Genomic DNA, 21,669 nt, shown 5'->3' on the forward strand with positions numbered 1-21,669 from the left:
GTCACTTCCTTTAATATCTTAATATCTTGCACCTTAATAAATTCCTGTAGCATCAGACTCCAATTTAATAACCATCTATGTTTATTCCTTTTCTTCAGCAAAACAAAACTAAAGAGTTGTGATCTTAGCTTAAGTGTATATTACAAAATGTGAACCAATACGTGTGATTATTCTGTAGTGCATTACAAAAGTTTATGCAAATACTAATCTTTATTTTACTTTTAAACTCAACAGTCTATCTTCCATGGTGTCTTTATTATTTACATGCTTTGTCGAAATCCCTCAAAACCAGATCCTGTTATTTAAAGTGATATTTTGTCAACCTTTGCCTCTTTTCCATTTAACTCTCATGTGGTTAGCTTGCTCACCAGTGTGGAATAGGCCTTCACATACTCCTTTCATAGGAGTTGTCTTATCAACAATGTTTTCCAAACTTAGCCCATCTTCTGAACTTCCACACAATTCTTTATTTTTAAGCAAGTCATTAGTTTTATCTTCTGGACCCTTCATTCTATTAGTTTTCAGTTTAACATCTGCAAGTTGTTTACCTTTAAATTCCAAAACAAACTGTAATTGATTCACAGGCACTTTGTTAACAAGCCATTGTTCCTTTAGCCTGGTTACTGCTTCTGAAACCAATCCAGACTTTAAATTTTCATTACTCAATTTAAGAACTACACTTTTCCCTTCTCCTTCAATAATAATATTCACATCACCAGCTCCCATCTTCTCACTAACTTTTAACACACCTTCTAACACAAACAACTGAGAATTCTCACTTCCCACTGGTACCAAGGTTAACCCTTTCTTCACTGAACCAAGTCCATCTGACCCAAAAGGACTGCATTCCTTTTCAACTAAATCAGATACCTCAGACTTTTCCTGAGTTTCATTACTAGGTTCAGTACCATGTGCATCCACATCTTGAACATACTCAAATGGGACATCTGCCTGTTCCAGGCTTTCAATACCCATCCCCTTTTCAAATTCTAAATTCCCCTGATCCTCCCAGTTACTCTCTGGGCAACTCCCATCCGGAGTAAACTCAACCCTGCGGGTTAAAACAATTTCATCTGCTAACCCAGCAGACTCCTTCAAGGTAACAGCATCCTTTTCATCTAGGACTGCCCTTATATCATTATCGGGAACACATTTAAATTTTTCAACTTCTTCAAACAGTTCGGTCAAGCCAGACAGATCATCCATGTCCATTCCTGGACCTTCTAACTGACTTATCTGTTTCTCATCTTTACTCCGTACCTCTATACATTTCCTCCTGGCTAAGGGTAGGTCTACCTCCTCTCCTTTACTCTCTTTCACCTCCATATTTCTCCGTCTTACCATCCCCTAACCCCTCTTGGTACAGGGTCGGTACAGACATGTCAGCCAAATCAGCACAGAACTAATTTAAACTGGTCTCTTTCTCAGGTGCCTTTCTCGACATGCTGCGAGTGGTTGTGCATGCGGGATAGATCTTGGAATCTAGGGGCAGGTCCTCAGCCTTCACAGGCTTGCTCGTCAGCTTCATGGCTGAACACACCTCACCCCCTTCTAAATCATTACCAAGAAGGACGTCCACGCCGTCTCTCGGTAATTCTGACCGTACCCCTATTTCAACTGGTCCAGATACCAGGCCACAATTTATAATAATCCCATGCAAAGGTACAGCTTCTGTCCCTTTTCCTATGCTCAAAACTATCTCTCCAGTCTCAGGACCAATATCTAGTACCATACTGAGGATCAATGACTGCTCAGCTCCAGTATCTCTCCAGATCCTCACTGGAACTGGGGTTTCTCCCTCTTTCACAGACACAGTCCCTTCTGAAATAAATTTCTCACGCCCCTCTCATATTTTATCTACCTGGGCCTTTCTCGTCGATTTGCTGATCATCACAATACACCCTGTAGGGACTGCTGCTTTCCCTTTTCCTGTCTCCTTCCTCGGAGCAAGGCACTTAGATGCCATATGACCATCCTTTCCACAATTAAAACAGGTCAAGTCAGGAACCCTCCTGCCAGCCTGCCTTTCTTCCTCCTTACATTTTCCACTAGCTTCCAGCTTAGTTTCTACCTCAGCTGACGGGCTTTCTCTACCATTCCTATGGTCTTTCTGATAACTCTTACTCAAGGAAAACTTTGTCTTGTGGGTTAGGGCATATTTATCTGCGAACCTGGCAAATTCTGATATAGACTTATTCGACTTCTCGTTCAAATACATCCAGATATCATCCGAAACACAACCTTTAAATTCCTCAATCAGAATTAATTCTCTGAAATGATGGAAATCCTCCTCCACCCTTTCTGCCGCACACCAGAAATCCAAGAGCACACCCTTCTCATAGGCAAACTCTGCTTACGTCTGATTCCACACTTGCTTTAAATCTTTGAACTTTTGTCTATAAGCTTCAGGAATTAACTCATAGGTCCAAAGAATGGCCTGTTTTATTTCCTCATAATCCTCAGACTGCTCCACAGACAACACCGCATATGCCCGTTGTGCCTTGCCTTTTAACACACTTTGTAACAATGCCACCCACTGATCTCTGGGCCACTTCTGATTCACTGCCACCTTTTCAAAATGCAAGAAATAACTATCAATATCTGTCTCCTGGAACGGAAGTACTAACCTAAACTCCCTACTAACATTAAACCTCTCCTCTCGGTCTGCCCCGGGACTCTTCCCTGTTGCTTTAACTTCTCCATGTCCAGCTCATGCCGCCTCTGTTTTTCAGCTCTTTCCTTCTCCCTTTTCACCTCTACCTCCTTTAACTGGAGCTCATACTCCCTTTTCTTCTGTTCCACGCCCAGCCTCAATTTTTCCAACTCTACCTGAGCCGTCCCAATAGCTGGTACCTTTTCAGGGATATGTTCCAATACCTCAGCCAAAAACACATCCTTCTTAATATAATACTGAGTTATGGCCCTCCACATCTCCCACTTTTTCATTGATGACTTCACCTCTGTGAGATTTAATCCTTTCGCAATATTTACCAAGTCCGTCTTTGTGGCATCCTCTAGCGCCTTCAAAGTCGGGTTTTGTGTAAATTCATCTACGTCCATCTTTGCTGATTTCCCATCTGTTTACCCACGCAACCGGATCCAAGCCTTGACTTATGGCCTGATTCACTGGCCCTCCAATTTAGTATCAAATCCCAGATGAGCCCCCGATTTGTTAGTACCCCTTAACTGGGTGTCTTCCCAGCAAAGATAGAAGTGTCCATTGGAGTCTGGTGATACTATTTTCAACAATATTTATTAGCAAAAATATACAAAATAATATCAATGCGAATATACAGAGAATATACGTTAGCAATACTAAACCTAAAAGTGCAGGTATAATAATAATCACCAATGAAACAAGCTCTATCGTTGTCTAGGGGATAATGAATTGTCAGATGGAAATATAAAGTTCAGTTCAGTTCATGCAGGCTGCGGTAGTTGTTGGTCCTGGTGTTTCAATTGTCGGAGAGAGAGAGAGAGAGAGAGAAAGAAAAAATGTGCGAACAATAACAGCTATTATCTTGCCAACCTTCCTTTACGATTTTGATCCGTCGATGCGTTGTTGTTGTGGCCATTCAAGTATGACCCCTCTGTCCTTTAGCTAGACAGTTCTTCCGTGGTTGACTCGTCACCCAGGCAAGGGTGGACACACACACAAGCCCCCACCAGTCTCACTACAAAACACTGTGAGTTAAAATATACCAACCCTTCGTTCGGTCTCCAATCTCCCACCCTGTCTAGTGGGGGTTCTGATGCTCACTAGTGTTTCTCCTGGTACGTCTGAGGGGTGTTACCCCAGACCTCACTTTTATCCCCACTCACGGGGTCTCAGGTGTCAATCAGGTTGGGATGATGTAACCCATCAAACCAGCCCACTCTGGTTGTCCCCTGAGGGGTTTCAATGAATAGAACAGTACCAAGTAAACAATCCTTCTCCAAAAGACAATAGCAGTAAATCAATGGCTTTTGTCAGTAGGAGACATTCCACCTTGTGTGTCTCAGAGCTGTGTCTCTCTCTCATTAACTTTCATGAGCTGTTATCAATAACAACTGCCCTGGCAGCATTCCTTTGTCTCTCTTACTTCCTTGATAACAGCATCGAAATAGTAGCAATTTGCGATTCTCCAAAAGGGGGTGGGGGGGGGGCGTTACTGGCGTCTCTGCACCCTTCTGCCCATCAGAGTTGTTCATCCTTCATAACAATATTGTAAAAAGTGTGAATATAAGAGAGAATACTTATCAACCAATTGTTCAAAAGACATCAATCTGCCTTCTTTAAATAAATCTAAAAAAGAATTAATACCTTTATTTTTCCAAAGTAAAAAAAAATGGATCACTCCAAGAAGGTTTAAAAAGGTAATTATGATAAATTATACTACAAAATTTAAATGTTTTAAGATTAAAAAAATACAGAACTGGATCCAAATTTGTAAAGAGTGCTTAACCACAGGATATAGGTTTAAATTAGCAACTTTAGCTAATTGTATAGGTAGAGCAACTCCTAATAATGAAGTTAAATAAAACTGTTTCACAGCTGTCAGTTCCAGGTCTACCCAAACTGGCCGATCATTCCTATCACCCCAGTATAACCAAAAGGACATATACCACAAATTAACAGCCCAATAATACATTCTTAGATTAGGCAAAGTGAGACCTTCATCCTTTTTCAACTTTTGCATATGATATTTACCAATTCTTGGTCTTTTATTATCCCGAATAAAAGATGGAATAATAGAATCAATCTGATCAAAAAAACTTCTTAGTCAAAAAAAAACAGGAATATTCTGAAATAAATATAAAAATTTTGGTAAAATCATCAGTTTAACTACATGAATATGACCAATAAGTGAAAATGTAAGTGGGCTCCATCTACTAAAGGAATACGTCATAGAGTCCACTAATGGAGGAAAATTGGCTTTATAAAGATCCTTATTTTTTTTTTAGTAATTATAGCACCTAAATATCTAAAAAAATCCATAACTTTAAAAGAAATATTATCATATATAAAGATAGATTCATTTAAAGGAAGTAATTCACTTTTACTAAAATTTATTTTATATCCAGAAAAGTCTCCAAATTTATCAAATAATTTTATCAAAGCAGGAATAGATTCTTCAGGCTTAGATATATGTACTAATAAATCATCAGCGGAAAGAGAGATCTTGTGCATGGTCTCCTTCACAAAAATCCCATGAATGTTTTCAGCTTCACAAAGAGCAATAGCAAGGGGTTCTAACATTAAGTTAAATAACAAAGGACTTAATGGACAACCTTGTATTGTCCCCCATGATAGCTGAAAAAAGGAGACCTACAGTTATTAGTGACAACAGTAGCAATAGGAGCTTTATATATAATTTTAATCCAATTATAAATAATAATACCAAAACCAAATTTTTCTAAAACATTAAATAAATATTTCCATTTGACTCAATCAAATGCTTTTTCAGTATCCAAAGATATAACACATTATGGAGTTTTAGAAGAAGGCTAATCATAATGTTAAATAATCTCAGAACATTTGAGAAAGAATAATGACCCTTTATAAAGCCTGTTTGAACTTTAAAAATTATTTCACCCAAAACACTCTCCAACCGATTGGCCATTATTTTTGAGAGAATCTTAGCATCAACATTCAATAATGAAATACGTCTGTATGAGGCACAATCAGTAAGATCTTTATCTTTTTTGAGAATTAAAGAAATAGTAGCTTCATAAAAAGTAGAGGGTAAATCACTTTTCACAAAATATTTTTTTAAACATCTCTGACATATATGGATAAAGCAATTTTCCAAATTTTTTATAAAATTCTGTAGAATAACATCAGGTCCTGGGGCCTTACCAGATTGCACTGAAAAAAATAGCTTTATGAATTTCAGTTTCAGTAATTTGAGCATCGAGTTTTTTGATCCTCAGCAGAAATTTTAGGTAAAACTATCTTTCATTAAGAAAAGCATTCATTTCAGAAGAGTCTACTGGACATTGAGATCAATAAAGTTCAGTATAAAAATCTTGAAAAATCTTATTAATTTCTTCATAATCCCGAGCCAGGGTACAATCTTTTCTACGAATTTTCAAATTTTGCCTCTTGGCTTCAGCTGATTTTAATTGAGATGCAAGTAGTTTATTATTTTTTTCTCCAAATATATAAAATTGGCTCTTTAACTTATGTAGATAACCTTCAATGGGATGTGTAAGTAATAGGTTATATTGTGATTGAAGTTCCACCCTTTTTTAAAATAAGTCAATATTAGGGGAAGTTGCATAGATATTATCTAAATCTTGAACTTGTTTTGAAATTTTATCTATTTCTGCTTTAGTCTGTTTTTTAGGTTTAGTTGAATAAGAAATAATCTGACCACGTAAAAATGCTTTGAATGTATCCCATATAATCAATTTAGACATACCTCCTATATCATTAAAAAGATAAAAATTATTTTATCTGGCTTTCGATAAAACTGATAAAGTCAGAGTTTTGCAACAAAGTCTGCGACATGCGCCATGGTGGACAGCCAAAAATGACATTGTCAAATTCAAAGGACAAACACAAAGGCGCATGATCAGATATAGCAATAGCATCATATTCACAGTTTTTAACATTAGGCAAAAGACAGGGATCAACTATAATATAATCAATCCTTGAATATTTTTTATAAGCATGTGAAAAAAAGAATAATCACTGTTATCAGGGTGTAAATACATTCATAATTTGATCAACCCAAAGTCAGTCAAAAAGGAGTTAATAACTGATGCAGAACAATTTGGAAGTCATTGATTAGTTGAGCTCTTATCAATCATAGGATTTAAACAACAGTTAAAATCCCCTCCCATTATCAACATATACTCATTTAAATCTGGCAGTAAAGCAAATATGTTTTTTAAAAAAGAGGGATCATCTAAATTAGGACCATACAAATTAACCAAAACAACCTTTCTATTACAAATCACTCCTTTAACAATTAAACATCTACCATTAGAATCTGATTCAATATCCTCTTGAGTAAATACATTAGATTTAATAAAGATAGACACACCCTTAGTTTTGCTCTGAGAAGTAGCCTGGAGTTGTATTCCATTCCACCAGTGAGAAAATCTATTTTGATCTCCTGCCTTGATATGCATCTCCTGAGCAAAAATTATATCAGGTTGAATCGATTAATAATTTTAAAAGTCTTTTTCATTTAATAGGATAAACCCAATCACGTACATTCCAATTTATTACATTAATCCATTTAACTGCCATACTATAATTTTATTCCAATTTACTTTATGCATGCGCAGAACACATACCAATATGGGATTATCAAAGATGGTGGTGATGAAGAAGACAGCCATATAGAAAGCACACATGCTCCGGAACCAGCCAATGGGAAAAAAACTCCTAACTCCAAACCCACCCACCCACCCTCCCAAAAGCCCAAAAAGAAGGCAAGCGAAATAAGATAGATGCGAAGCCATGGGCTGCTCTGTCTGTCTTGTCTCTCCTTCCCCCAAGCCAGTACATAAACAAAAATAAAATGACCTTGCAAGTAAGACAGTAACATCTTGACAAAGGAGAGTGTTTGCATTCCATCTTTTATTAAACAGAAAAAGAACCAAAATAATATAATCTTTTAGAGAGAAAAACCAGCACCATCTTAAGTTTAGCTTTAAATCCCTAAGAAAACTTTAAATTCGGTTATAGGGCACTATAATAAAACAGATAAAAAAGGTTATTAGTATATTTAACTGAACTAAATTTATGAAAATATTAATTAGTAACATCGTAGTAACTAAACCCTTCCAGATATAAATAAAAAGAAACCCTATTGGTAGAAAAAAAAACAACCAGTTAGTAATTTAAGAAACAACAAAAAAACAAACCAAATATTAGATAAAAGGAACAAATCCTTTAATCCTCTTTTCTCAGTCAAATATGTAATTAACCATTTAAACAGTCAAACTTGAACTGTAAATCTTATTTCCAAAAAAAAAAATCCAAAAGAATGTAATGATGAGCAGGTTTTCTTTCCTTTTATTAATCTGTCAATGAAATATACAAATAACCTTATCTTCTTTTTGAAATGTGAGTATTATACAGATAATCAAACTGCTTTTCAGATAGTTCATTCAGTATTAATGTCAGTGGCGGTGACAGGTATAGCCTGGACAAAATCCAGTGCAACTTTTGGGTCAAAGAAAGTACGTGGGGAAGAATTAGGAGGGAAAACTTTCATTGTTGTCGGGTAAATCAAAGAGGGAAATAGTTTCGTATCATATGCTTGTTTCATTGTCAAAGCAAATCTTGCTCTTTGTTCCATTACTTCTTTTGGATAATCTTCATAAAAACGGAGCTCAGACTCATTGAATCTGAAAACTCTCTGTTTTCTTACCTGTCGCATTATTTGGTCTTTAATTTTAAAGTGGTGAAAACAAACCAAAATAAATCTTGGTCTAGTTGAGTGTTTAAATTTCGAAGTGGACAGCCTGTATGCTCTTTCAATAGCAGGCGGCTGTGATAAAATAGTCGGAAATAGATCATGAAAGAGCTTACCAAAGTAAACCGTTAAGTCCCCATTTTCAGCTCCTTCTTGCAATTCAATGATTCGCATGTTGTATCGGCGAGACCTAGTTTCCAAATCAATAATCTTATTATGATATTTTTCCAAGTGGGTTGTAGTTTCAGACAGTTTTTTTTAGTTGACTTCAATTCCTCTTCCTGTTTAGTAACTTGAGTTTGCACATCTTTACATTTTCCCAGAAATAACTTCATTTCATTGTTATTCTTTTCCAGTTGGTCTTTAACTGCCTTACTCTGATCTTGAATTGATTTCAGTGTATGAACAATATCTTCAGCCCATGCTGGCATTTCATCAGATCTTTCCTTTGGCATCTTTCCTTTTCCATTTCCTTTGTCAGTAGGTTCATGCGGATTCTTCCCACTTCTCGTAGACATAGACATATTACTCCCCTTCAAGAATCAGCAATTAAAAAATTTAAATTCAAAATTTAAGCTGGGGGAGGGAGAGAAAACTAAGAGCAGCACAGAGTTAGTGCTACTCCGTCAACAGACAGAGGCAGTCTCTCTGCACCACCATCGCCGGCAGCCCATTCCATGCACTCAACACTCTCTGCCTAAAAAAAAAAATACCCCTGACATCTTCCCTGTACCTACTTCCAGAAAAATTAAATCTGTGCCCTCTCACGTTAGCCATTTCAGCCCTGGGAAAAAGCCTCTGACTATTCACATGATCAATGCCTCTCATCATCTTGTACACATCTATCAGGTCACCTCTCATCCTCTGTCACTCCAAGAAGGAAAGGTCAAGTTCACTGAACCTATTCTCATAAAGCATGCTCTAGATCCAGGCAACATCCTTGTAAATCTATTCTTCACCCTTTCTATAGTTTCCATATCCTTCCTGTAGTGAGCTGACCAGAAGTGAGCACAATACTCTAATTGGGATCTGACCAAGGTCCGATGTAGCTGTAACATTACCTCTTGGCTCTTGAACTCAGTTTCCCAGTTGATGAAGGCCAATGTACAATATGCTTTCTTAATGACACAGTCAACCTGTGCAGCAGCTTTGAGTGTCTTATGGACTCAGACCCGAATATCCTCTGATCCTCCATGCTACCAACAGTCTCATCATTAATACTATATTCTGCAATCATATTTGACTTACCAAAATGAACCACCTCACACTTATCTGGGTTGACACCATCTGCCACTTCTCAGCCCAGTTCTGCATCGTATCATTGTCCTGCTGTAATCTCTGACAGCCCTCCACACTATCCACAACACCCCCAAACTTTGTGTCATCAGCAGATTTACTAACCCACCCTCCGCTTCATCACCCAGGTCATTTATAAAAATCACAAAGAGAAGGGGTCCCAGAACAGATCCCAGAGGCACTCCACTGGTCACTGATTTCCATGCAAAATCTGATGCATCTACAGCCACTCTTTGCCTTCTGTATGCCAGCCAGTTCTGGATCCACAAAGTGATGCCCCTTTACATTCCATGCCTCCTTACTTTCTCAATAAGCCTTGCATGGGGTAACTTATCAAATACCTTGTTGAAATCAATATACACTACATCTACCACTCTACCTTCATCAACGTGTTTCGTCACATCCGCAAGAAATTCAATCAGGCTTGTAAGGCATGACTGCCTTTGACAAAGCAGTGCTGACTATTCCTAACATTATTATGCCTCTCCAAATGTTCATAAATCCTGCCTCTCAGGATCTTCTCCATCAACTTACCAACCACTGAAGTAAGACTCACTGGTCTATAATTTCCTGGGTTATCTCTACTCCCTTACTTGAATTAGAGAACAACATCTGCAACCCTCCAATCCTCTGGAACCTCTCCTGTCCCCACTGATGATGCAAAGATTAACACCAGAAGCTCAGCAATCTCCTCCCACCATACCCTGGGGTATATCTTGTCCAGTCCCTTTGACTTATCTAACTTGATGCTTTCCAAAAGCTCAACACATCCTCTTTCTTAATGTCTATATGCTCAAGTTTTTCAGTTCACTGTAAGTCATCCCTACAATTACCAATGTCCTTTTCCGCAGTGAATACTGAAGCAAAGTATACATTAAGAACCTCCGTTACTCCACCGGTTCCATACAAACTTTTTCACTGTTACGCTTAATTGGTCCTGTTCACTCACGTCTTATCCTCTTATTCTTCACATACTTGTAGAATGCCATGGTCTTTTACTTAATCCTGTTCACCAAGGCCTTCTCATGGCCCCTTCCAGCTCTCATAATGTCATTCTTAAGCTCCTTCCTGCTAGCCTTATAATCTTCTAGATCTCTATCATTACCTATTTTTTTGAACTTTTCATAAGCTTCTCTTCTTGACAAGATTTTAAACTGCCTTTGTTCCTGTACCCTACTATCCTTTCCCTGTCTCATTGGAACGTACCTATACAGTACGCCACGGAAATATCCCCTGAACATTTGCTGCATTATTGCCATATATTTCCCTGAAAACATCTGAGTCCAATTTATGCTTCCAAGATCCTGCCTGATAGCTTCATATTTTTCCCTTACTCCATTTAAACACTTTCCTAACTTGTCTGTGTCACGGTCCTGACTGCTGATTCCTCATATTCTCCTACCTCACTTTTCCCCATGTTTCTACCGGGCTCCTTGATTGTGGCACACCTGATTCTTATCTCAACCTACAGCATAAATACCCTGGCTTTGTATCGACTCATCACCAGGTTATTGTTTCAGCCAGCATGGTAATTAATGTACTCGGCCGCTTAGGATTGTGCATCCTAAGTTTTGTTTCAGCACTGTGGTTTGCCTGTGTTAACTCTGTCTCTCCATGTCAAGATAAGTATTGCCTGCCGCCTGCCTTTCCATTCATCCTGTTTGCCATTCAGCTTCAGCCACTCCATGTCAAGAGAAACATTGTCTGCTGCCTGCCTTTCCATTCATCCTTCAGTTTGCTGCTCATCTCCAGCCATGCTCTTGTCCTCGTTTGCATCCCAACACTATCTCTGTGCCAGTATCCTGTGTTTGGGTTCATCCGTTCTCCACAACAGTCTGTTCCTGTCCCTCTCCAATGCTATGGTAAAGGAGATAGATTTGTGATCACTATCTCCAAACTGCTCTCCCACTGAGAGACCTGACCCCTAACCAGGTTCATTTTCCAAAGCCAGATCAAGTAAACTGCACCTCTTTTCAGCTGAACACACCTAACAAACTCCACCTCATCTAAGCTCTTTGCTCTAGGAAGAAGCTATATCAATATTTGGTAAATTAAAATCTCCCATCATGACAACCCTGTTAGACCATAAGATATAGGAGAGAAGTAGGCCATTTGGTCCAATGAGTCTGCTCTGCCATTCATTCATGGGCTGATCCAATTCTTCTAGTCATCTCCACTTCCCCCGCATTTTCCTCATACCCCTTGATGCCCTGGCTAATCAAGAACCTTAAATGCATCCAGTGACTTGGCCTCCACAGCCACTCATGGCAACAAAATTCCACATATTTACCACCCTCCGACTAAAGTAATTTCTCCGCATCTGTGTTCTAAGTGGACGTTCTTCACCCTGAAGTCATGTCCTAGACTCCCCTACCATGGGAAATAAATTTGCCATATCTGATTTGTTCAGGACTTTTAACATTCGAAAAAGTTATTACTGGATCGTTCCAGAATCTGTCTTCCTATCAGCTCTCCGATGTCACTGTTACTATTGGGTGGTCGATAAATAACACCCAGGAGATTATTCACCCCTTCATATTTCTAAATTCCACCCATAACATCCTCCTTTTCTGCAGCTGTAACACTATCTCTGATCAGCAGTGCAACACCCCTACCTCTTTCGCCTCCGTCCCTGTTCTTTCTGAAACATCTAAAGCCTGCCACTCTAATTAGCCATTCCTGACCCTGAGCCATCTAAGTCTCTGTAATGGCCACAACATCGTAGCTTCAAGTACTAATCCACGATTGAAGTTCATCTACTTTATTTATAGAACTCCTTGCATTAAAGTTAACACATCTCAAATCATCATTCTGAGCGCATCACTTCTCTATCACCTGCCTATCCTCCCTCTCACACTACCTACAAGTTTTCCCTATTTCTGAGCCGCTGCTGCTTCCTCCGTCTCTTCAGTTCAGTTCCCACCCCCCAGCAATTCTAGCTTAAACTCTCCCCAATAGCCTTAGCAAACCTCCCAGCCAGGATATTGATCTCCTTCAGATTCAAGTGCAACCCATCCTTTTGTACAGGTCACACCTGCCCCAAAAGAGGTCCCAATGATCCAGAAATCTGAATCCCTGTAGCCTGCTCCAATCCCTCAGCCTCAATCTCCACCTCAATCTGTTACTATACTCACTGTTGCGTGGCACAGGCAGTAATCCTGAGATTACTACCCTTGTGGTCCTGCTTTTCAGCTTCTTTCTTAAATCCCTGTCGTCTGTATTCAGGACCTCCTCCCTTTTCCTACCTATGTCGTTGATACAAATCTGTACCACAACCTCTGACTGTTCACCTTCTCACTTCAGGATATCATGGATGCGATCAGAAACATCCGGACCCTGGCACCTGGGAGGCAAACTAACATTTTTTTTCCCTGCATCTTGTGGCAAATAATTCCATGGATTCACCACGCTCTGGGTAAAGAAATTCCTCCTCATCTTTCTTCAATCCATGGTTGAAGAAGTTTGGTATGGATCTCAAAAACCTAAGAACTTTCTACAGGGGCACAATTGAGAGCATCCTGACTGGCTACATCACTGCCTGGTATGGGAACTGTACTCCTCTCAATCGCCAGAGTGATTGGTGCGGACAGCCTGGCGCATCTGTAGATGTGGAGGGCAGGCAATTTTTTGAGGAAATGGGGAGGCTACAGAAGGACTTAGACAGGTTCAGGAAATGGGCAAAGAAATGGCAGATGGAATGTGGTGTCAGGAAGTGTTTGGTCATGCTCTTTGGTAAAGAAATAAAAGGATGGACAATTTTCTAAACAGAGATAAAATGCAAAAAAACTGAGGCACTACAGGGATTTGAGAGACCTTGTGCAGGATTCCATAAAGCTTAATTTGCAGGTTGAGTCTGTGGTGAGGAAGGCAAATGTGATGTTAGCATTCATTTTGAGAGGACTAGAATATAAAAGCAAGGTTGTAATGCTTCCAATCAGAACTGTGGGAATGATTGTATTAAACACTGAGCTGAGGCCAATAAACAACATCCTGACGTAAGTATTAGTATTGTCCAGGTGACCAAGGCTACAGATCAAGTCGCCCTACACAGCTTGGTCCTGAAACTGCAGTAAAATGTCCAATAACATCTGTTCATGTAATATCACTCCTGTGCTGTAGTTGTCTCACTCTCACCTGTTCTACAGTTTAAATAATTATATTTTCCTTTTATTCTAATCAGCTGAAAGGGAAGTTCAGCTTCCCTTAGTTGGTGTCCTTGGTTCATCAGTTTTACTGGATCCTGAAATCACCGTTGGTTCCAGCAAGAGTGAAATCCTTTGGACTTTCAAAGGCAGCAACAAAAGCCATGATGTTATTTTGGATCACATCCCAGGTGTCGCCACATCGGAACCAAGTGAACAGTTCAAGGACCGTTTACAATTCAACGCTTTGAGTGGTGCACTGACGATAAGCAGATTAAATGCCAGTGACCAAGGAGATTACACCTTCACTGTTGATGGGAAAGAGTTGAAAATAATGGAGTTGCTTGTCATTGGTAAGAAGTTTCAGATATTTGTGATGTACTGTGTGATTTATTAATGGCAGAATCTGCTATAGAAACTATAATCTGTGATTTTTATTTCCATCAAAGTCTAAGCAGGAGAACCTCTGCTGTGACTCATCAACTGAGTCATTGGAGAGACATTGAAGCTGGTGATATAAAAACAGCAGAATTTCTGCAGAATCTGATTCTCCTCTCATTACACACAGTCTTACATTTTTTAAACACAAATAAAGTGATAAACGAATAAACACAATTTCAGTCACTATAATTACCTACCAACCTCTAACATTTTGAATATTTGTATATTTACATATTTACAATAGTCATACATCCCAGCTAGTAGAATCCTTTTGAAAGCTTCAGAGCACAAACTCCAAACACCCAAAATACATCTCTTTTGTGAAAGTGCTGAAGGATGGCTCTCTGAATACAGAACTGGCCGGAATATTAACTATGTATTGCACTGAACTGCTGCTGCTAAGTTAACAAATTTCACATTGCATGTTGGTGATAAACCTGATTCGAATTCTGATGAAACAGACCTGTCCAATTGTGACAGGAATACACGTTGACATTGTGCTAATGTAGACAATGTCCACTTAACGACTTCCCTGATCACACCCTGAGGATTTAAATGACCACCAGTCAGCATGAACCTTGGTGTGTTTTCTTCCCCTGAGGCTGAATCAGAGTGACCCAAAAGCTTCAAAACTTGGGCCTCTGGATATTGAATTGTGTAAGGTGTGGGAAACAAGTAAGGAAGTTATGGAACCTATGACAATTAAAGAGGTGGAAGTACTGGCGCTTTTAAGAAATTTAAAAGTGGATAAATCTCCAGGTCCTGACAGGATATTCCCCAGGACCTTGAGTGGAGTTTGTGTAGAGATAGCAGGAGCTCTGACGGAGATCTTTAAGATGTCATTAGAAACGGGGATTGTGCCGGAGGATTGGCGTATTGCTCATGTTGTTGCATTGTTTAAAAAGGGTTCTAGAAGTAAGCCTAGCAATTATAGACCTGTCAGTTTGACATCAGTGGTGGGTAAATTAATGGAAAGTATTCTTAGAGATAGTATTAATAATTATTTGGATAGACAGGATCTGATTAGGAGTAGCCAGCATGGATTTGTGCGTGGAAGGTCATGTTTGACAATCCTTATTGAATTTTTTGAAGAAGTTACGAGGAATGTTGACGAGGGTAAGGCAGGGGATGTAGTCTATATGGACTTCAGCAAAGCCTTTGACAAAGTTCCACATGGAAGGTTAGTTAAGAAGGTTCAGTCATTAGGTATTAATACTGGAGTAATAAAATGGAATCAGCAGTGGCTAGATGGGAGATGCCAGAGAGTAGTGGTGGATAATTGTTTATCGGGATGGAGGCCGGTGACTAGCGGGGTGCCTCAGGGATCTGTTTTGGGCCCAATGTTGTTTGTAATATACATAAATGATCTGGATGATGGGGTGGTAAATTGGATTAGTAAGTATGCCGATGATACTAAGGTAGGAGGTGTTGTGGATAATGAGGTGGGTTTTCAAAGCTTGCAGGGAGATTTATGCTGGTTAGAAGAATGAGCTGAATGTTGGCAGATGGAGTTTAATGCTGAGAAGTGTGAGGTTCTACATTTTGGCAGGAATAATCCAAATAGAACATACAGGGTAAATGGTAGGGCGTTGAGGAATGCAGTGGAACAGAGAAATCTAGGAATAACAGTGCATAGTTCCCTGAAGGTGGAGTCTCATGTAGATAGGGTGGTGAAGAAGGCTTTTGGAACGCTGGCCTTTATAAATCAAAGCATTGAGTACAGAAGTTGGGATGTAATGTTAAAATTGGTAAGGCCAAATTTGGAATATTTTGTACAGTTCTGGTCACCGAATTATAGGAAAGATATCAATAAATTAGAGAGAGTGCAGAGACGATTTACTAGGATGTTACCTGGGTTTCAGCACTTAAGTTACAGAGAAAGGTTGAACAAGTTAGGTCTCTATTCATTGGAGCGTAGAAGGTTGAGGGGGGATTTGATCGAGGTATTTAAAATTTTGAGAGGGATAGATAAAGTTGACGTGAATAGGCTGTTTCCATTGAGAGTAGGGGAGATTCAAACAAGGGGACATGATTTGAAAGTTAGGGGGCAGAAGTTTAAGGGAAACACGAGGGGGTATTTCTTTATTCAGAGAGTGATAGCTGTGTGGAATGAGCTTCCTGTAGAAGTAGTAGAGGCCAGTTCAGTTGTGTCACTTAAGGTAAAATTGGATAGGTATATGGACAGGTATATGGAGTGGAGAGTTATGGGCTGAGTGCGGGTAGGTGGGACTAGGTGAGATTAAGAGGGCCGAGATGGCCTGTTTCCGTGCTGTGATTGTTATATGGTTATATGGACCTCCCTTCTTGACTTCCTCACTGGGAGACTAGTCAGAGCGGATCAGAAATAGCATCTCCACCTTGCTGACAGTCAACACTGGAACACATCTGGGATGAATGCTGAGCCCACTGTTGGTGATAAGGGGGCATATAAGAGTGAGGTAGATCAGCTGCCTGAATGATGTGACAACAACAACCTTACACTCAACATAAGTAAGGCTAAGGAATTGATTGTGGACTTCAGGAAGACAAACTCAATAGAGAATACTGACCAAACCTGTGCTGCACTGTACCTGGCTGGAAGATCTCCTCCACAATCTCCATCAGCACAGGAGCACCACAGGATTTGTGTGCTTCGTCCCCTGCTCTATTCGCTTTACACTGATGACTATGTGGCTACGCACAGCTCCAATGTCAGTTTCAAGTTTGCTGACAACATCACTGTCATAGGCTGAATAAATTGTGGTGATAAATCAACCTCAACTTCTTTAGGAGCCAGCAAAGATTTGGCATGACATCAAAAACTCTGACAAACCTCTATGGATGAGTGATGGAGAGTATATTGACTGTTTGTGTCACAGCCTGGTATGGAAACACCTATGCCATTGAATGGAAAATTCTGCAAAGTGTATCGGATATGGTCCAGTCCATCATCAAGGAAAGCCTTCCCAATCAATGAGCACATCTACACAGAGTGCTGTTACAGGAAATTAGCATTCATCATCAGGGATGCCCACCACCCAGGTTGTGCCCTCTGCTCACTGTTGTCATCCGGAACAATTACAGGAGCCTCAGGATTCACATCACCAGGTTTAGGAACAGTTATTACCTCTCAACCAATCAGGCTCTTGAACCGAAGGGGATAACTTCACTCAACTTCACTTGCCCCATCATTGAAATGTTCCCACAACCAACAGACTCGGTTTCAAAGACTGTTCATCTCATGTTCTCCTTATTTATTGCTTGTTTATTACTATTATTATTTCTTATTTTTTGTTTTGTATTTGCAGTTTGTTGTCATTTGCACACTGGATGGGGAAATCATTCTTTGATTCTGATGTGTTTCTTGTATTGCTAACAAAGAATCTTAGTGTTACATGTACTTTGTAGTTGCATACTTGTACTTTGATAATGAATTTACTTTGCACTTTGAAGAATTGTCTGGAGTGGAGTGAGAAGGTGAGAAGATGCTCTCAGGGCTACAGTACTTGGTGAAAGTGTTGCCCATCTCCTGCTCCTCCAGCTTAGGAATCACCTGAACTGCTTCCAGATTTACCTGGGGATCCAACATAGAGTGAGTCAGACAGATCACAGTGTACATATCCCTGGATAATGGAAATAAAAAAAAGTATCCATTGTCACACTTACCCTGATGACCACCTTCATGTGTGGCTGCATCAGGCTGTGTGTGGAACCCAAAAACGTGGGCACTAGGTACAACTATGTGCTGAGGTTCTGCTGTTGCTGTTGTTGCTAAGGATGGGTTTGGCCCCTTTGGCTGTGATGTACCAGTCAGCTGGTCAATGCTGCACTATCTATCCATCATGGAAAAGTTCTTCTGGGTCAACAATACCATCAGCCAGTGGACAGCCCAGAACATACTGCAGTCACAGCAGGAGAGGGACTTGATGGACACAGTGACATTGTTTCCAGAGCAGACTGTCCAGACCTTCTGGTAGAATGCCTTATTGCCAGACCTAACCTACAGCCACCCACACCTTGTTTGGTTGATGGTGAGAGAGGCCCTCGCAGTCAGATCCTTCCTGCTTACACAGAGCATCAGGCCCACAACCCTCTGACTGTGGAATGAGTGTTGTGGGGAACAGACTGTTGCTCACCTCTTTGTGGACTGTGAGTTTGTGAAGCGGATGTGGAGAAAGATGAAAGGGCCTGTGTTGTGCTTCATCCTGATTAGATGTGTGATGGATCTACAGGCTCATCCAAGTGACACACACGGAGACAAACATCACGTGCTGCTGGCAGATCATCAACTCAGTGAAAGGCACTCTTTGGTTTGCCCAAAAGTAGCTGTTTATCATCTCAACCCCAGATCCATTGACGTCGATAGGAGTTAGCCCGTCTCTATTCCTCCTGTAATCCACAACCAGCTCCTTTGTTTTTGCGTCATTGAGGGAGAGGTTGTTTTCTTGACATCATTGTGTCAGAGAGATGACTTCTTCCCTGTAGGCCACATTGTTATTGTTTGAAATAAGGCCAATTAATGTAGTGTCGTTGGCAAATTGAATTAGCAGATTAGAGCCGTGGGTGGTGACACAGTCATGGGTATACAGGGAGAAAAGGAGGGACTCAGTACACAGCCCTGAAGGGCTCCTGTATTGAGAGCCAGAGGGTTGGAGGTGAGGGGGCCCACTCTTACAACCTGTTGGCAATCTGACAGGAAGGGCAGGATCCAGCTGCACAAGGCAGAGTCAAGGCCAAGGTCTCTGAGCTTCTAGTTGAGCCTGAATGGAACTATGATGTTGAATGCTGAACTGTAATCCAAGAACAGCATTCTCACATGAGCATCCTTCTTCTCCAGATGTGTAAGGATGATATGTAGATCAGTGGCTATTGCATCACCTGTCGATAGGTTGTATCAGTAAGCGAATAGTAAGGGGTCCAGTTTGGGTGGCAGCAATCTGCAGATGTAATCCTTGACCAGCCTCTCAAAGCATTTGCTTATTATTGATGAGTGGACAGGACTCCAGTCATTCAGGCATGTTACCTTGGTCTTTTTTGGTACAGGGACTGTGCTGGATAATTTGAAGCAGGAGGGCCCTCTGCACTGGGAGAGGGAGAGATTAAAAATGTCAGTAAATGCACTTGTGCTGTGCACATCCTAAGTACTCACCCTGGGATGCCATCTGTTCCATCAGCCTTACGACTGTCCACTCATTGGAAAAAATCTGCACACCTCAGCCTCAGAGACAACCAGGTTGCAAGTTGTAGTGGTGGCTTTCCTCCGAGGCTCAGAGTTAGCGACATTGAACTGAGCATAAAATCGATGGAGCTCAACTGGGAGAGAGGCCATGATGTTGGCGGCACCGCAAAGTTTGTCTTTGAAGTCTGCGATGGTATGCAGCCCTCCCCACAAGTCACATGTGTTCTTCATTGTGAATCTTAACTCAATCTTGCCCCTATGTTGTTGTTTTACAGCCTTGATACCTTTGCACAGATTGTTGTTTCAGTTCTTGAGCTCTAGTTGATCGCCAGTATGGAAAGCATTGACAATAAATGTAGAGAATGAAAAGGCATTGTACATTTTTTTTCTTGTAAATATATATTTTAATGAATAAGGTTTAAATTGTTTATAGGAATATTACAGTGGAGTTCAGGGAGAGAATTCCAGAGCTTGACGGTGCAGGTTACAATGGCAGGAAATAGAAAAATGGGGTTGTTCTAGAGGTCAGAAGCTGAGGGTGTTGAATCTGAGGGATGTCCAGAAAAAGGGATGAATGAACCCCAGAGTAATGTGAAGATTCAGAAATTGAACTTTCTGGAAGATGTAAAATTGAGAACTTTGAAGTCAGTAAATTGCCAGTTTTGGAGCCAGTGTAGATCAGAAGCACTGGGATCTGGCTTGAACAGGTATAGTGTGAGAGTCTTGGATCAGCCAAAGTTGATGAGGGGTTTGAGGTGGAAGGCTGGGCCAGTAAGAATTTTCACAACAATCTAGTCCAAAAGACAAGTTCCTGTAACTCCAGTAAAGAGTGGCACAATATCTGTTATGTAGTATATTTTCATTTGCTGTGGTTCTCTGTTTAAGCACTTCACATACACCACATTTTAAATTATTTTAAATGTTGAATGTACGGTTATTTTTATTAACAGATAATGTTAAAGAAGAGGTTGGTCTCCTTAGCTCATCAGTTTTACTGGATCCTGAACTCAAAGTTGATCCCAGCAAGAGTGAAATAGTTCGGAACTTCAGCAGCAGGGACATTTTGCGTCATGTCCCAGGTCACAGCTTAGTGGAACTGAGAGACCAGTTCAAGTTTCGTCTGCACTTTAATACTTCTAATGGTGCTCTGACTGTGAATGGAGCAGAACATGGTGACCAAGAAGATGACACCTTCTTTGTGGATGGACAAATGCTGAGGAGAACAGAACAGCGCCACTTTGGTAGGTAGCTTTATGTTTCATAGAACAGTACAACACAGTTCAGGCCATTTGGCCCACAATGTTATGTTGACCTTTTAACCTATTCCAAGATAAATCTAACCCTACACCCAAGGGACTGCAGCAGTTCAAGAAGGCAGCTCATCACCAACTTCTCAAGGACAACTAGAGATGGGCAATAAATGTTGGCTTAGCCTGCAATGCCCACATCCCGTAAATGAATAAATTAAAAGAAAAACCTGAATAACTGGGTTCTGCAGGTGAGCAAATTCAGCTGCACAAGGAGGTCTTCAGGCCCAGGTCTTGGCTTATTGATTAGCTTTGAAGGGATGATGGTGTACAATACTGAGCTGTAGTCAATGAAGAGCATCCTGATGTATCTATCTTTAATGTCCAGATGTTCCAGGGTGGAGTAAGGAGCCAATGAAATGGAATCTGCAATTGACCTGCTGTGATGGCAGGCAAATTGGAGCGAATCCAAGTCACTCCTCAAACAGGATTTGATTGCAGCAAAATAAGATCCAAAGGCATAGGAGTAGACTTAGGCCACTCGGCCCATCGAATCTTCATTGTATCATGGCTGATTTATTATCTCTCTCAAGCCATACTACTTCTTTCTCCCTGTAACCATTAACACTTTGAGTAACCAAGATCCTGTCAAAGAAGAAGAAGGAGAATAGCCCTTAACTTGGCAGTGGAGTTATCGGGGTTTCCGTAGCAAGCTATTCTTGTTTTAACAAGGCCGAGTTGCTAGCTCAATGCTCAACCCAACTTTGGATTCGAACTTGGGAACCTTCACTCTGGAGTCCGGCGCTGATATTATTGCACCACCAAGCGGGACTAAGAACCTGTCAACCACTGCTTTAAATATACTCAGCAAGTTGGTCTACACAGCTGTCTTTGGCAATGAAGTCTACAGATTCACCACCCTCTGAGTAAAGAAATTCCTTTTTTTCTGTTCTAAATGGACATCTATATTC

General features: G+C 40.4%; 1 protein-coding gene across 2 annotated transcripts in view; it reads left to right on the forward strand.

The window, feature by feature from the left end:
• The window catches only part of LOC132394514 (uncharacterized), a 171,881-nt gene that overhangs the window by 42,315 nt on the left and 107,897 nt on the right, over positions 1–21,669 (forward strand). For both annotated transcript variants that reach the window (XM_059970780.1, XM_059970781.1), the window contains exons 2-3: positions 13,891–14,205; positions 20,402–20,692. In XM_059970780.1, coding sequence (XP_059826763.1) covers positions 13,891–14,205; positions 20,402–20,692 — 606 coding nt within the window. The remainder of the gene's footprint in view (positions 1–13,890; positions 14,206–20,401; positions 20,693–21,669) is intronic.

Source organism: Hypanus sabinus, chromosome 5 (genome assembly GCF_030144855.1).
Source record: "Hypanus sabinus isolate sHypSab1 chromosome 5, sHypSab1.hap1, whole genome shotgun sequence".
Lineage (NCBI taxonomy): Eukaryota > Metazoa > Chordata > Chondrichthyes > Myliobatiformes > Dasyatidae > Hypanus > Hypanus sabinus.